Source organism: Hydra vulgaris, chromosome 02, assembly GCF_038396675.1.
Source record: "Hydra vulgaris chromosome 02, alternate assembly HydraT2T_AEP".
In the NCBI taxonomy this organism is placed as follows: domain Eukaryota; kingdom Metazoa; phylum Cnidaria; class Hydrozoa; order Anthoathecata; family Hydridae; genus Hydra; species Hydra vulgaris.
In genome coordinates, this window is record NC_088921.1 from 25,425,496 (window position 1) to 25,442,927 (window position 17,432).

General features: G+C 27.0%; 2 protein-coding genes across 4 annotated transcripts in view; both read right to left on the minus strand.

Moving 5' to 3' along the window:
• Positions 1 to 12,817, minus strand: part of LOC100206815 (sodium-coupled monocarboxylate transporter 1) — a 47,420-nt gene extending 34,603 nt beyond the window's left edge. For 2 of the 3 annotated variants that reach the window (XM_065790401.1, XM_065790402.1), the window contains exons 1-2: positions 12,432 to 12,817; positions 3,183 to 3,248 (exon numbers count right to left, since the gene is read on the minus strand). In XM_065790401.1, the coding sequence (XP_065646473.1) occupies positions 3,183 to 3,248; positions 12,432 to 12,785 (420 nt within the window). In that variant the 5' untranslated portion in view covers positions 12,786 to 12,817. Of the gene's footprint in view, positions 1 to 3,182; positions 3,249 to 4,938; positions 5,149 to 12,431 lie in introns of those variants that run through there. The other variant, XM_065790403.1, reaches the window with a different exon arrangement.
• A 3,332-nt stretch (positions 12,818 to 16,149) lies between these two features.
• On the minus strand, positions 16,150 to 16,917 carry LOC136075956 (histone-lysine N-methyltransferase SETMAR-like). Its single transcript, XM_065789406.1, has one exon. It carries the CDS (start codon positions 16,915 to 16,917, stop codon positions 16,150 to 16,152), a length of 768 nt encoding a protein of 255 aa, XP_065645478.1.
• Positions 16,918 to 17,432: the final 515 nt, after the last annotated feature.

Here is a 17,432-nt window from a genome sequence, read left to right on the forward strand (position 1 = left end):
CATTTCTTTTAATTTGATTTAACAACTTTTTTGGAGATATTGCACAATGACCATTCTGTATTGTGCAATTGAATATTCTATAGTTTTTTTTTGTTAGTAACAAACTGAACTAACAAAAGGCGAGAAGACTACAGATGAGGAGGCTACTTAATAGTGGTTATAACCCTCTCTCAACTCTATAATGAAACACAAACCTTGATAAACAAGGCCACTGTGCGGAGAAATAAGTTGAGCAAGGTACTGCCAGGGATGTGGTGGGGATCGAACTGGAAACCTCTTGCTTATAAAGCAAACGCTCTAACACAACACCACTACCGCATATTAAGACTAAATGCCAAAATACTTTTATTATACTTTAGATTATGAATGTCTTATATCTAACTATTGGTTGCAATATGAATATTATGAAATATTCAGTTGAAGCAAAAGTATTTATCATTCTTGTCACTTCATATATTTAACTAAATTTATATAAAAATTTTAAAACACTTAATGTAAACAAGATAATATATGCGCTTTGAAAAATAAGAAACTAAAAAGGTAAAAACTAAAAAAAGAAGTTATAAAAAAACTTAACATTACAAAAAATATATATAATCACATGTAACACTTCATAAAAAGAAAAACTGTGATGTAACAGAAAAAATAATTAAAAAAAAATCCTTGTGGGCCCTTTTTTTAATTTGAGGATTTTGTTATTTCTTTCTTTTTAAATTAATTAGAAAAATGGTATTTGACAAAATGGTATTTAAACTGATTGCAACTAAAATTCAAAACTTCTAAAATTATCAGCAACTGGATAAGTTTATATCTAGATATTGTAAAAATTAAACTCTTCAAAAAATCCTTTACTTTAAACCTTAAAACTTTTTAAAATATACATCTATATAAATGTAGTATATCTCCTATTAATGTGTTAACTCCAAAACAATATGATAAACAATGGCAAATTTCAAATACTCTGGCAAATTTCTAATACTCTTCAACATAAGTTTAATAAATGTATTTTAAAAACATTGCAAGCATAACATTAAAGTTAGGTTAGTTCATAATCTTTTTAAAACTAGGAGTTTTCATTAAGACTAACAACTTATAACCTTTTTCTACAAATTTATATTTATATTTTACATTGACCGACTTAAAATAGGACAAAAATGCTGGGAGTTTTCATACATTGACTGACTTTAATAAAAAGAACATGCAGGGGTGTCCATACATCAACTGACTGTTTTGGTTTAGGCAGGCAACCCACCAAATTAAAGAAAAAAAAATTTCTGTTCTGGTATATATATATATACATATATATATATATACATATATATATATATATATATATATATATATATATATATATATATATATATATATATATATATATATATATATATATATATATATATATATAACAACTTCAATAAAAGTTTTTATTTCTAAAAAAATTTGTACCAATATATTACAAAACATATTTTGCTGTTATGCAAAAAAAGTATAATTTTTAATCAACTAAGGTATTGTTGCTATTAGTTATCATTGTCTAATGTTTTTTAAAACAAAAAGTATTAGTTAAAAGTATTATGCTTTTGTTTATGCAAATGACTTTCATACAACAATTAATTTTTATCACTTTTAAGTTATAGAAATTTATCACTTTTAAGTTCTAGAAAGTTCCATTATTTTATTATTTATATGTTGGCAACCATACACATGGTTGTCAAACCTGTCTGTTGAATAACCAGTTCTGCAACTTGAAATATGGCCATTTGTGCAATTTCTCAAATTATTTGTTTTTCCAGTATATATTGATTGACCATTACACAATAAACATTTTAAATAATATTCTTGCCATTACAAGTAATGTGACTTTTAATGTTCCAGATAGTACCCATTGAATGTTACAAATTTTTTACCTCTTGCAGGTAAAATAGACAAATTTTGCAACAATAGGAATTTAAAAATTCCTATTATTATATTGTTAGATGGTATGGAATTAAATTTAGCAGAAGTAAGTTTCTGTTTTTTTCAAATTTACTGAGACAACTTACCTCTACTAAATTTAACTCCTAAAATTGCTAAAATTTTTATTGAAGTACTTATTTTGCTTGAAAAACATTTTTCATTACATAAATGTATATATATATATATATATATATATATATATATATATATATATATATATATATATATATATATATATATATATATATATATATATATATATATATATATATATACATTTCTCATTACATATATATATATATATATATATATATATATATATATATATATATATATATATATATATATATATATATATATATATATATATATATATATATATATATATATATATATGTATATATATACATATATATATATATATAAATATATATATATACATCATAACATATATGATATATATATCATAATATATATGATATATATATCATAATATATATGATATATATATATATCATAATATATATTATACATATATCATAATATATATGATATATATATCATAATATATATGATATATATATAATAATATATATGATATATATATCATAATATATATGATATATATATATATCATAATATATATGACATATATATATATATCTTAATATATATGATATATGTATATCATATATATATGATATATATCATAATATATATATCATAATATATATGATATATATATATGAATGAACTTAACTGACAATTTATTTTAATACATTTCTGGCATTAAGAACTAAATTTAAAATAGTTATTAAAAATATAGCTCCATTAACAATCAAACAAAGTTATATATTTAGTTGTAGTCTAAAAAGAAAAGTCTATTTCAACTTTTATTTTTTCAATTTTTTGCATATTGTTGATGTTGTGATGCTGATGTTTTTCATCATCACTATCATCTTCATTATCAACAAAAATGTAACATTGATTCTGGAGAAATGTTGGTGCATTTCACTTGCTTGAATACAAAATTTAAACATTACATGAATAAAATAAATGGAAAATAACATTGCTATAAGATTGGTAATACTATTTAATAGCTTAAATTGTTATTAAGTAACAGTTTACCATTTATTAAACTTAGTTTTTACTAATTTACCAGTTTAAATTTTTTATTTACTTTTTAATTTGGTATTTTTTTCTAATTTAAAAATAAAAGAACTTACAGATTGTGTCATTACTAGAAAACATCCTAATGATCTTACACCAGGTGCAAATCTTCTTTCCAAGTACTAAATAAACAAGATAATAATAAGATATAACATAAGATGTAACATTTCAAAGAAATTTACAATAGTACAGGTACTAATATAAAGTAAGTAACCTGAAGAAACAACATAACAATATAACAATGATAAAAATAGTAATAGTTAAATAATGATATCAATAATAGTAATTATAAAAACAATAATATTTTGTGCAATGTGTGTGCAATGTGTGTGTAAATCACTTTAATTGAAGAGTAGACAGCACTCTTTTATAAATTATTATTTATTGGTTCCACACCAAAATTTTGGAATTTTTTTAAGATTTAATTGGGTTTGCAATTTTAAGTTCAATGTAGATTAATTCTAAGTTTGATATAAATTTAGGTTAAAAAATACAATCTTGAATTTAAAGAAACACTTTGATTAATTTTAACCACTTTTATTAAGATAAGTTTTTATAAGATGAATGCTCTTTTAATGGTTACTATTGTAACCAAATACAACTTTCGTGGTGAATGCAGTGAAGCATTTTAAGAGCTATTTTCTGAGAAATACTCATAAGTTTCTGAGAAATACTCATAATCCTTCAATCATGTTAAATTTTTCATATAGTAATGCTAATAGGGTAAAGAAGAATCTTGAAAATACTTGTTTTCTAAATGTTTATAGTTATTTTTTCTATTATTATTATTTTTTTAATTTTGATTTACTCCCAACAAGACTGCAAGCAACCAAAGTTGGGAGTTAATAAAAAAAAGAAGTTATAGAGCAAGGAAATGGTTGAGAAAAGACTTGAAAAGTTAAAGCTTATATTGAAAAGTTGAAGGTTATCAGTCAAGAAAACATGAAGATGGGAGAGAGTTCCAAAGTGTTGAAGTGCGGGGAAAAAAATAGGCTAATAAAAACTTTAAGAGCATGCAGGGACTGATAAAGTAAAAGAATGAGACTTTACGATGATGGGAAAGAGGCTCAAGCCTAGCAGATAGACAGGGTCCAACTACATTTACAAAAGTCACTCAGATCAAAAATGTAAATAAGAAACAAAATAGGACCAATAATAAAACCTTGGGGTACCCCAGAAGTTACTGGAAATAAAGATTACAATAAATAACGATTTAATAATCTCAAAAACTTTCCCAGCTCTTGAGTTATGGTCATAACCTGATCAAAGCTCAAGAACTATAAATATTTAGAAAAAAGATTACAAAAGAAAAGATTAGGATGCAGTTTAAATTAAGTTTAAAAATCACAAAATTTAAAAAATGACTTTTTAAGTCTTGGAAAGTCATTTTTGGGATTTTGGGATTTTTGAACTAAATTTAAAAGCAATGAGACAACTACATCCTAAATTTGTTTTTATATTAGGGAAGTATATGTAGAACTTACAAAAAAAAAAATAACTGAGGAAAACCTTTTCTTAGTCTAAAAATCATAAGCTAAAATCACACATTTATGAATTTGGGGCCTACTTGAGGTGCATTTATCTCAAAACGTAAAAGGTTCTGTGGTAGATTATAACTTATGTAATATCGAATTATCGAAATAACTCAACGTCAAAATGACGCTAAATCTGTACTTTTTGTTTATTTTTTTTTTTAATTTATACGATTGTAGACATGTAAACACTTTTAACCTGATGTTTATTGAAAAATTATAAATATTTTTAAACATTGTTTCTTTATTTACAGCTATTAAGTTTGGTTTATTTAATTACTTCTGAATTGTTCAGAACAGAGTACCCTATCTAATGCCGACATCGGATCATCGGGTGTGTCAAACTAAAACAAGTATTGCCACTAACAAAAGTTTAGTTGAAGATACAACTGATTTCGATTTTAAGCCGTAAGAAATTTTGTTTTCTGAAGAATATGTTGAAGTAGCTATATCAACTGGTAACAAGCTTTGGTTAACTTTTCGGTAACACAAACAACCCACATCGGTAGGCACTTCAACATCTGAGCGCGTAATATCGATAATCGATAAAACACGGCAAAAATGTTTAAAATGTATGTTCTTCAATCGTTCAACCGATGACTTAAAATACAATAACTTTTTATTTATTTATTGCAAAAAGTAGAACTACAGCTTAACGACAGTAACAAAAATATTTTTTTGATGTTTTTATTTTTCAGAGATAATTTGATTTAAAAATTAAGGTCATTTTATAACTCAAATATTTTTGAAAGTGTTTAGTGTTTTTTTGATTTCATAACAAATTCAATTATAGCATTATATTACCCTAACAATGTGCATAACTTTGAATAGTAAGCGTTGATAACACAAACAATCTCCCACCAAAAAGTTAACTTATAAAAAAAAAAAAATTTTTCTTTTAACACTTTGTTGATACGATTCTCAAGAAGGTTAAATCGCTAAAAACCTTAAAAGTCGTACAAAAGAAAATCTTAAATTTTGTGGTTTAAGTTGCATAAGTTTTCGACTAATAATAATAAAACGATAATAATATATACGGTAATAACGATTAATAATATAACGATAAATTTATTTTTTAACTATTTAGCTCTAACTTATGGTGTTTGTTTTGTTTCTATTTACATTTTAAAAAAAAAATGTTGAAGTGTCTAACATCAGCCCTTTTCAGAATGAAAAGATAGCTAATCTCAAGCCAAAAATTTATAAGAGCCTAATACAGCTTACAAAAAGGTTCCCTTGGGCCGTTTTCCCAGATCAGAGTGAAGATTTATCTTAATCGTTTTAAATAAATCTTTATAAACTTCAGACAATTAACGGTACCTGAAGATATAAAAAAAAACTGTTAAAATTTTTGAAGAAAATGAATCTACTGAGATTTCAGTTGAACATGATTATAAAAGTTTTTGGATGCTTTAAATACAAGATAGACTGTGTACGAGTAATAAAGAACACTTACATAGGCGTAACTAGTCCTGTTGAAAAAAAAAATTACTCAAAATATTAGACTATTAGAAAAAAGCAGAATATATCTTTGATTTCATGTTTGATAGCAGCCTCCTCCAAGATGTTTCAAAATTAAAGTTGACACAAATGGTAAAAATATCTCGTGCAGTTTTTCAAATTGTGTAACGATAAAAAATATCTTGTCCGCTTAGTGTAGTTAATGCGATTTACAAATTATTCGAATTCTTTTATTAGGAACTAGCATAATTTCTCAGCAAATTATGTCCAAACAAGAGTTTTAGATGTTATAATTTTCTTTTGCTTAAGATTTTTTAATATTTAAAGAAACTTTTCTTTTTTGTATATAATTTTCAAAACCTTTTTACTACCCCTAATAGTGGATCTAAAGAACACCATTTGGAGTCTTTAGATGACATTCGCTCATCGGCGTTAACATGAGTTTAGTTAAGTTTTTGAAAAAGTGCCTTAACCCACTATAGATCCTAGTTCTAATCGGTCTGACGTATATTAACTATGAATAGTTATCAAAATACAATATTTCTATCAATTTTCGAAAAAAATACTTGAATTCCGACAAAGAAAGAGCTTATAATTTGAAAAATTTGCCAATAAACGATCAGAACAGATCGTATTATTAAACTATGATGTTCATTTTAACTAAAAAACGTACTTATTTAAGAATCTTATTTAAATTTGGACAAGCAATTGTAATTTTAAGAAGTTTTTTTTTTTTAAAAAAGAATTTTCGGTCTGGGTTTTTTTGCTACAAACATTTATATTTTACGATACCGCAAAATTTATAATTTTAATTTTTTTCGTCTTTTCATAATTCACAGACCTAATCATTTAATGGAAGTATGTCGTAGCCAACGAAATACCATAAAGACTCTCAGTGATTTAGAAACACTTAAAACTTAGCCAAAACAGTTTTTTGAGTAGCGTAGTAATTTAAATAATGTTATTAGCTAACTATTTTTTACAGTTTCTTATGATTCTAACGGTATAAAAAAATAAGTACTGAAATAAAAGATTTAAACATTAGTTTGTGTTTGAAAGTGACCGAAAACAGCTTTTATTCGTTATTAAAATTCTATCATTATTACAACTTAATTTTCTCCCTAAATAAAATTTCATTCTTGTTTTCATTATATACAAGGATATAAGATAATTTTATCTTAATTTAATAAAAATTTGAAAAATGTATTTATACAGCTTGTAAGAAATGCATTTAAAAAGATTTTAACAAATTTCAACTGATTTTTCTAGAGCTAGGACTTGTTACCTTAGACTTCTTTCACAAAGCTAATTCTTTTTTTAAAGAGAGTTTGTATCATTCTATAAGAAACTAAAAAAGTTAGCTGCCCTAACTTGCCCCATTTTAAAATAATGTGGTTTTAAAAAGCTCACTTTATAAAAAAATTAGCGATCTAAAAGCTAATATGACGTAAATTACTTGTAATTTTTATGTTTCGAGAGCTTTTCCTAAACAAAACTTTTAAATGTGAGTATATGTATATATATATATATATATATATATATATATATATATATATATATATATATATATATATATATATATATATATATATATATATATATATATACTTCCTGATGAACCTACTGATGATGAAACATTATGTTGAAGATAAAAGATAGATAAGTGTTTATACTAATTTATTATTGCTCTGTTCTTTAAGAACATTGAGCACTCTATTTGTAGAAGACACTGATATATTTTATATATGTGTGTGTGTGTGTGTGTGTGTGTGTGTGTGTGTGTGTGTGTGTGTGTGTGTGTGTGTGTGTGTGTGCAAAAGTTAATATAGTTTTTCTTTCACTTAGGTATAAACAAACATAAAGTTTACTAAATATCAACTTTATTTAGTTATTGAGGACAGAATTTAGATTGATAGAAATGAGTTACTTCAAAATTTACTTTTTGATTACATTTTTTTTACAAAAAAAAAGTATTCCCAACCACCCCCTCCCCCCCCCCCCCCTATACCTGCGAACATATTTGACCTTTTTTAAAAGATTCATAATCTTCTTTCTTTTTCTACCTTTTTTACATCATTGAGCAAATTTTCAGCAATTTTAAATAAATATTTTCAAAAAAATTAATTTTGGCCTAATTTTAAGTTATTCCTGATCACTGTGAAACGTTATAATATTTTAAAATCGCCATAACTACACCGAGCAGTTTTGATTCAAAATTTTAACGCAAAGATTTAAAAATTACGGCCTAAAATTTTACTGCGTTACAGTTTTAAGCCGATTAAACTTCCCTCATTGTAAAATTACAAAGATAAAAATATCTCTAAAGCAATAAATCTTTAGCGTTGTAATTGTATTGCACTTGTTATTATTTCGTTGAGTTTTTAGTTTGCAATACGTGGAGTTTACTTCAGTGTTTTCGAGATTTACAAAAATTTTAACTTTGATGTAATATGAAGAAATTTTTAAAGGGCAATGTAAAAACTTTAGTATTGTTACTGCACTTAATAACAATGCATTTGTTATGGTTAAATTGGTTTAATCAAGCCGTCACATCACAATCTATTTAGCAGTATGTGATTGTACTTTAAAACTGAAATTTGAAAATATGTGCAACCAACTGAAATTTTAGACCAAAACAATGTTGATAATAAATTAATGACATGAGAGTGAACAATCTATTTAAGGTGAAGAGCTAGGCTATATAGAATTTGAAAGTAATTCAGAAGAACCTGTTATTGTAAACAATTATTTTTCAATTTTAAAAAAAGTTTGTACAATATTTACAAATACAAAATTTTAGTATTGTTGACAATATATTGATGTATTGTAAAAAAGTTTTTGGCATTTTTAAAAAAAAATGAAACTTAAAGATTATTGAAAAGCCATCTATTAAATGGTTGAATTTTGTTCAAAAATAATTAAAATTTAATACCGCTTTTACTCAAACTACTCGAATTGAACTGTTAAAAATGTAAAAGAAACAACTCAATCAAAAAGATGTGTGAGCGTGCTGCAAAAGTTTAATACGCGATAAGAAAAATTACATTTACTCTAGATGCGTTTTAATATTTTCAAAATTTACGATTAAGGCATTGTTTTTCATTTACAGATGTAACACAGGGTTGCCAGATTGGCCACTGTAATTTGTTGCGGGGCCAAATCCGTAAATCAGGTTACCGCAACAAATAATCGGCTAATCGGCAATTTAGCTTTGTATGGTTTTTTTATTCCATTATTATTTTATTTCTTAACTGGCTTTTTAAGATTTTTATTTTATTAAGGTAAAATAATCTTATATTCAAACTTTTACAATATTATTGTTATTAATGCAGACATAATTTATAAAAATGATAATACAAATAATTTTAAATGACATTTTTAAATAATATATATTAAATTATTCTATAAATCTATAAAATATTATTTTTATAGATTTAATTTTTCAATAAAAAAAATATATAATAATCACGTTTACTATTAAATAGTAAATAAATTACTATTAAAGAATGCATAAAAAGAAGATTTTATTTAACAAATTAACTTGTTTTTATATATCATCTTATTTTTATACATCATCTTGTTTTTATATATCATCTTATTTTTATAACTACAACAGTTTTTACGATATGTTACATGATCTTACGATATCTTATATGATCTAAAAAATCATTGATACATTTTATCTTATTTTCTTACTTAATCCATTGGATTTTCATTTTCAAAATTAAACCAATGCAATCGCGGAAATTTTGTCTACTTTTTATCCTCTTTTGGCCATTTCTGGCTACTTTATTATATATTTCTGGCTACCGCATATTGCAAAATATCTAGTAACCCTGGTGCAGCAGCACTTTCTGCTGGACTCAAAGCTGGAAAGTATAGGTAAAATAAAAAATTTATTCTGTCTGTATGTTATTAAACGATATTTCGCAAATATTTCCTGAAAAAAGGATCCACCTCAATAAATTCTTGTCTATTCTTCATTCGTTTAAAGAGATTACCAGAAATATGAGAGAGGGTTTTAACAGCATTTTATCTATAATTCCAATAATATAATTTCAACAACGCTCATAGCAATTGGAAGTTAAGACACAAGTTAAATATTTATACGTGCAACTAAATTTACCATCGAAAAATTAAATTCAAACTTTTTGCACCTTTATTTAAACAACTTTTTAACAGTTGCTACATAACTAAATTTTGTTGCGAAAGGAAATTTTTTTAACTAAGTGCATATAAAACATGTTGTATCTGAGTTGCACAGATAACTCAGCACAGCAAGACAACTTTGTAAATCATGGAAAAGGTAAAAAAGGTTAAAAACGAGCAAAAAAAACTAGCATCGCTGTCAGCAAATGAACAAAACAGATGTCAAATTTATTTAAAAAATTATATTGATGAGTAGCAATGATGAGGATGATAACAGAGACCCAACTTATTAATAGATTTTTTTGTATCGAAGTTATTATCAGTGAATATCCTTTGCTTTACTAAATAGAAAAAAAATTTTAATGCTGCTTTCTATTGCTTGCCATTATTTATTGTGCCCACGAACCTCAGTGGCAAGTAAGCAATCTTTAGTGGCGTACGCCAATAATTACTAGTTTAAAATTAATAATCATTTATTCCTAAAAAATATTGTTTTTTTAATAAAATGAGCCTGAGCCTTTTTTTTATTATTAAATCTCCAATTCCGACACAGACTTTAACAAATTAAATTTAAAAACTTCGGTTCCGACTACGGCTTCGATAAACCAACTTCTGTAAGGTGCCGAGACTCAGACAGCGAGAGCAAGAAAAAAGTACAATCATAGAAACGTCTTTGTGCAGCAAAAATACATATTTCATGCGCAAAGCGACAAATATTAACATAGATAAAAAAATATGCAGCTGGCTTTGCGGTTTGTGCCTTTTGTTGTTTGAATTATGTGTAAATGATATAACAGCATTGATTTAATTTAAATAAATAAGGTTAAAAAATATATATATAAGGTTTTCATTACGTCAATGACTACAGATATAGATTTAGTAATTTAACTTAAGACATGCCAACATGTTTTGCAGGAGCTTCATCGAGACTTTTAGCTCAATTTTGCAGTTTTTAATGGCTAGCGATATTTTTTTCAGTTTTCTTTGACTATTAAATGTTTGCTCAACTACTTTTGAACGTTCTTTGACCTTGACATTTTTTTGTGTTCATATTTTATGTCTCTTTTCACTATTGTCTGAAACCGTAGAAATAACAACATAAACAGAAAAAGAGTGAATTCAAAACCTTTATTTTGGTACCAGAGTATTCTTGTAATACCTAATAAAGATATACCCCAGTTTTTGACTCAACAATGAAATTTATATATTTTAGAGATGTTTGAACAACAAACACATTGAGATAACATGGCTATAGATGTCAAATTACTTTAAATGATTATTATTTGATACTGAAATCTCGTATTTCATCTCAAAAATCAGGCTCTCGTAACTTCTGGAGAATCTTAGTATCAATAATAAGGGCAAATCTGTTATTCCACCTGTCTTGTATAGTTCAGATTTTATCACCTCACCTATAGACAAAGCTGAATTGTTTGCCAAGAATTTTTCATCAATATCATATCCTGATTCGACTAGTTGTGTTCTTCCTGATATAGCCGACAGAGAAATTGATCCATTGCTTGACATTCGAACTATTCCAGCTTCTGTATCGAAAGTGATTTCCTGCTTAGACTCTTCTGCAGCTTGTGGTCCGGACACCATAACTGTTATAGTCTTGCGGAAGTGTTCTCCGGAGCTGTCGTCTATACTTTCAAAACTGTTTAAAAAATGTTTGGCATGCTGGTCTTCTCCATAAGTTTTCTTCTTACGGGTATATAACTGGCCCTTGTTGTTCGACATTTTTAGACTGCCGACTAATGCTACATTTTAGTCAACAATTGATCCATTGTTTAGATTCCTAAATATAACCCTCTCAATTTAAATTACGTAATATTTGAAAAAAGCTAGATTAATTGTGGAAGGTATGCTACTTATCTCACACAAATGACTTCTAGTCCAAATACTTGAAAGCTCTCAAAGCTTACAATGGTATTTTAATATGATTTTTTTTTTTTCAATTTTTGGTAATACTACTATATCGTTGCTTTTTTTAAATGAAAAGATATCTGAATGTGATCGGAGAACTAGTTAACATAAGCTGCAGCATTAGTATAGAATATTTCACTCAACCTAAATCTCTTAAAACGTAAGTAAAATAACACGCGTTTGTTATAATATTCTTAAAACTCTTTAAAAGTTTATAGATGCAAATTAAATTCATACCTCATTTGCGCTGACCATTTGCAATTTGTAGAAAATCGGTAAAAAGATAGTAGAGCTTATAAGTACTATAAACACATAAGACAGACACAACACAATATATTGTATCCCATAAGTAAATATTTCAGAAGGTACACCTAATAGCGTAACACCAGATAAGTAGGAGGCAAGCAGTGACACAAACAGAGGAAACCAATGCATTTCACGACCAGCCATCAAATATTCTTTTGTATTTGTTTGTTTTCCGCCACAAGCAAAATATAAACCAATTATACTTGAAATCATCAAAGTGGCAGCAAATACCAAATAGTCAGGTATTGAAAAAGTGTTTGTATTAACTATGCCGCTAGCAGCCATTTTATATTTTTACTCTAACAAATAAAAAGATTGCCATTTATATTTAAAATGTTTACAGTTTTAAAAAAATGTCGATTATATAGAAAACTATTTTGTGTGTTTAAAAATTTAATATTCTTCTTTAAATGACCAACCAATTATACATATATATTATGTATATATTCATAGTAGATTATACTCGTAATTCGCGCCAACATAACTTTTATGACATATATATATTATAGTTTCAAACATACAACTTTGTTTAAAATTTTTAATTCGTTTATAAAAACTCTAAATGGAATAGAAGATTAAACGTAATTAAATTGCATACTTCAACAAAATTATTTATTATTACAATATTGCTCACATGTAATTTACATCTATAACATTTTTTTTTTACTTAATAATTATTTTAATATTAGTGTTTTCAATACATTTTATGGCGTATGTTTACTACCATTGCATTTTAACTAAGTTTTCTTTTTTAAACTTATCAGTTACCTTCTAGTAACCTTTATAATACAACAACCTATCAATAATCAATTATTCACAATTTCGTGATTGTAACAAATTAAATCTTTTAAAAAAGCAAAAGTTATTAAGTTGGGTAATTTAAAATTAGGTTAGGTAATATAAAACTAGGTAAAGTCTAAAAGAATTGTGTAGCAGTTTAAGTAAACAAGATTATTGTCACACTGTTTTCCGGAAAATGGCTTAATTTTTTTCTACTTTTTTGTTGTTGCAATAAATACAAAATATAGCATATCGACGGCTTAATGCGCAAACAAGATAACTCCAGTAAATTAAATTGTGGTGGAGCAACATAAAAGTATTTCATATGCTTATATATACGCCTATATGGACTTTTATTGTTATTTTTTCAAATTTATGTATTTAAAATCATTGCTAAAAACAAAATGATGCATTTGTTCAATGATATTTTAGAAGTAAAATAAACTTGTTACTGAAATAAAGTCGGTTTTACAAAAAAGTGGAGTTATCTTGTTTATCTTGTTATTATCTTGTTTGCGGATTAATCCATCGATATATTTACCAAAGTTGTTGTTATTCTTTATTCAAAGTTGTAGTTATTCTTTTAGTGACAGCCTAATAACATTGCATTAGTTACTTATATAGTAGCCTACTATGATTTGTATAGTAAAGTTTATTATTTTTCGTACTTATATCTAGATAATTATTGTATATTACTTATCTTTTAAGTTACATACGATACTTTTGGATTGCTAAGCCCAGCTTATGTATTCTATTATGGAGCAATTAGCGATTAAAAGTTAATTTTATATTTATAAACTATTTTCTTATGAACAATAAATCAGTTCAAACTTAACTAAAGTGTTTAGTGTTGAAAAAGCTGCGTATTTGCAAAAACAATATGATTAATTAAAATTAGAAAAGTTTACTTTTAATAGGTCTTTATTTAATTTATTTGGGAACAGAGGAGAACAACAACGTAGATACAGAGGAGAACAACAACAAAGATAGAGAATCTAAAGAATCGCAAATACAAGCCAAGGCAATTTTTTTCTAAAGGGATTATTAAATTCTTATTTTAGAGATCTTCCAACAGCGTCCGTTTATTTAAGGAAGGACTTAGTAGGATTATATTGTTTGTATGAGCAGTTATACCAATATATATACCACTTACTGTTTTTCCAGCTGTGCAATGTTAAACTAATTTGTATAGGATGCTTACAATGTCTAAATAAAGTATTTATATATACCAACAAAACAATTAGTTTTTTCTTCATTTTTTTAAATTTAAATTCTTCAATTTTGTTTTTTGTATTGTCAAACTAATAGTCCGCGTAAAATGTATAGCAACCGCGTAAATGCTCTTGCAACCGAGCGGAAACACACAAAAATCTGGTGAAAGTTTGCTCGACGCTGTACTTTACATTATTGAATGGTTAAAAACAATTTATGATTAAATTCCTATAAAATTTATAATCAAAAGTAATTGGTAAAATATCGATTTAAAAATAATAGGTCGGGTAATAATAGCAACAAAAGTCCCAATAATGCATTACAATGCAGACAATTTTGTTACATTTATTTACATAGAGAGCCATTATTTATAACCCCTTGCATACAGTTTATAACCTCAGCTGCAGTTTATAACCTCTGCATACAATTTACAACCTCAGCATACAGTTTTACGAAAACATTCAGCTTATGCTTATTACAAAATCGGGTTATTTGAATTTATGTCAGAATTTTAAATATTAGTGTTTAGAATCAAAGTTTGATATTTGATAGCAGATCAAATATCAAACTTTTTTTTCTTACAAAATGATATCATTGGTTTCATAGTAACAACTTTTGTTAGTATGAAACAGTGTTGCAGAGTAAATAATCTTACTTCTAATTACCTTTTTAATTTTTTACCATTCAAAAAAATGTATTATTAAAATAAATTTCCGGTTTTAAACTTTTAAAACTTCCTTATTAAATGGCATGGCGTAGTAGAGAGTGCCAGAAAAAAAAATATTTCTCAAGTTTTTCTCATTCTAAAATCCAAATAGACTAAAAATACCAAAATCACGTTTTTTATACGAGTAAAAGTGATATTTGTAAAACATGTTTTTTTTTATAAATAATTTTAAGGGGAAAAAATCATGAATAATGTTAGGAACTTTTTTAGTATTCTATACTTCCAGTTAACAAAACTAATTTTTAATGCTGTTCGACAGATTTTTTGATGATTTTTTGATGATTTCTTTTTCATTTTTCTTTTATTTTAAGTTCATTTTTTGTTCCTTAATATTACAACTTCGTAATTATATAATAAAGATTCGTTAACAGTGAATATATAAATAACCAATAAGTGGTTTTACAAAAACATTAAATAAACTTCACTTTAACACTGTAAAAACAACCGCTTTGCATTGCCAAAAATATAAAAACATATCCATTTTATCGAGATTTCCATTTTAGTAGAGCTTTACACTTCGAACAAAGAACGTGCTCACTAAAAACATTGTCAGCATTCACCTTTAAGAAAAACGGCCAAACATCGCTGGTTCCCGGATTTTCGACGAAACTTATACTATCATCGTTTTTTGAAATAAGTTTGCTTAACTTTAATTTATCTATTTTATGTATCCAGATGACAAATTAATAACCGTTACCGCGGAAATAAATTCAGATCTGTTACCGCTACCGCAGTATAACCGAGCCCATTATTACCGTTACCGCGGTATTACTGTAATTTTTTTTCCATCCCCGCGGTAATTGCCGCGGTAACCGCGGTATTGCCGCAATTCCCGTTACCGTGTCACACTCTAATATCAGGTAACCAAAAAAGTTCGTGCGGTTTTTCCGTATATAATAAAAACACACAAAACGACAAAAGTAAGTACATTTATTCATCAAAATAGTCACCATTAGAATCTAAAACCTTTTCCCAACGTAAAACAAGCTTATTTATTCCACTTCTAAAAAATTCTCGGTCCTTTGAGTCTATAAAAGCTTTCAACTCCATTTCAACCAATCCAGTAATGGTTTGGCCTGTTGGGAGCAGCTCGTAATGCACCACACCAGCTGTAGTCCACCAAATGCAGAGCAAAACCTTCCGCTCGTGGAGATTGGGCTTGGGTGTCTTTGGGATGGGGTCATCGGGGGACAACCAATGGTAGTAACGCTTGGTATTGTTGTACACAATCCATTTTTCGTCGCATGTCAATAAACGATCAAGAAAAGGCTCAACATTGTGGCGTGATAAGAGTGATGTGCAGATCGTAAGCCGTTGCTTCTTGTTGTCGATTGACAATTTGTGCGGAACCCACCGACTCAGCTTCCACGCTTTCCCAATCGCATGCAGATGCAGGCGGATGGTTTCAACACTCACAGCAAACCTCACTGCAAGTTCTTGGCAAGTTTGGCTGGAGTCAGACTCGACAGCGTCCTTCAGTTCATACTCATCAACCAACAATGGGCGTCCAGAACGCGGCAGATCTTCGATGGACTCATCTCCCGAAGAGAATCGCTGAAACCACTTCTGTGCTGTGCGTTTACTTACTGTACCTTCTCCAAATGCTGTGCAGATGTTTTTAGCCGCTTGTGTTGCATTCCTTCCAAGTTTGAACTCGTAAAGTAAGCAAGATCGAATAATCGTTGGTTGGGTTGCCATCCTTTCTTTACACAAAACCTTTCCTGTAAGCTCGTTACAAGCCTACACTATATATGCAGCAACTGCGCGTGACACACGCGTTCTATTACGCAACAAAGCTACTTGCCTTGTGCGATGTGGGTGTTGTAAAAAATGCTAAAAACAATTCAATTACCAAAAACCGCACGAACTTTTTTGGTTACCTAATATGTAACTGGTCTATTAAAATATCAGATAACAAGTATGCAAATGTATTTATCGTTTGTTTTTTTTTTAATTTGTTTTTTTTTAATACTCACACATTTATTGCAAATGCATTGTTCAAAATATATTTATATGCATTCAAAAATAATCAGTCATTTAAGAAGCATGCAGAAAATAAATTTTAAAAAATCAGTAATAAACTTTTATATTTTAAAATACTATTTTTTATAGCTTTTTTAAAGTAATTTAAGAATTTTAAATCAATACTCTTTAAAACGGTGGCGTAGGAATGTTTTCAAAAGTTTGAAATAACCAAATTTTTAACAAAAAGA

Coding starts and splice junctions, on each gene's coding strand:
- LOC136075956 (XM_065789406.1), bottom strand. CDS start 16,917: ATGGCAACCCAACCAACGATTATTCGATCTTGCTTACTTTACGAGTTC.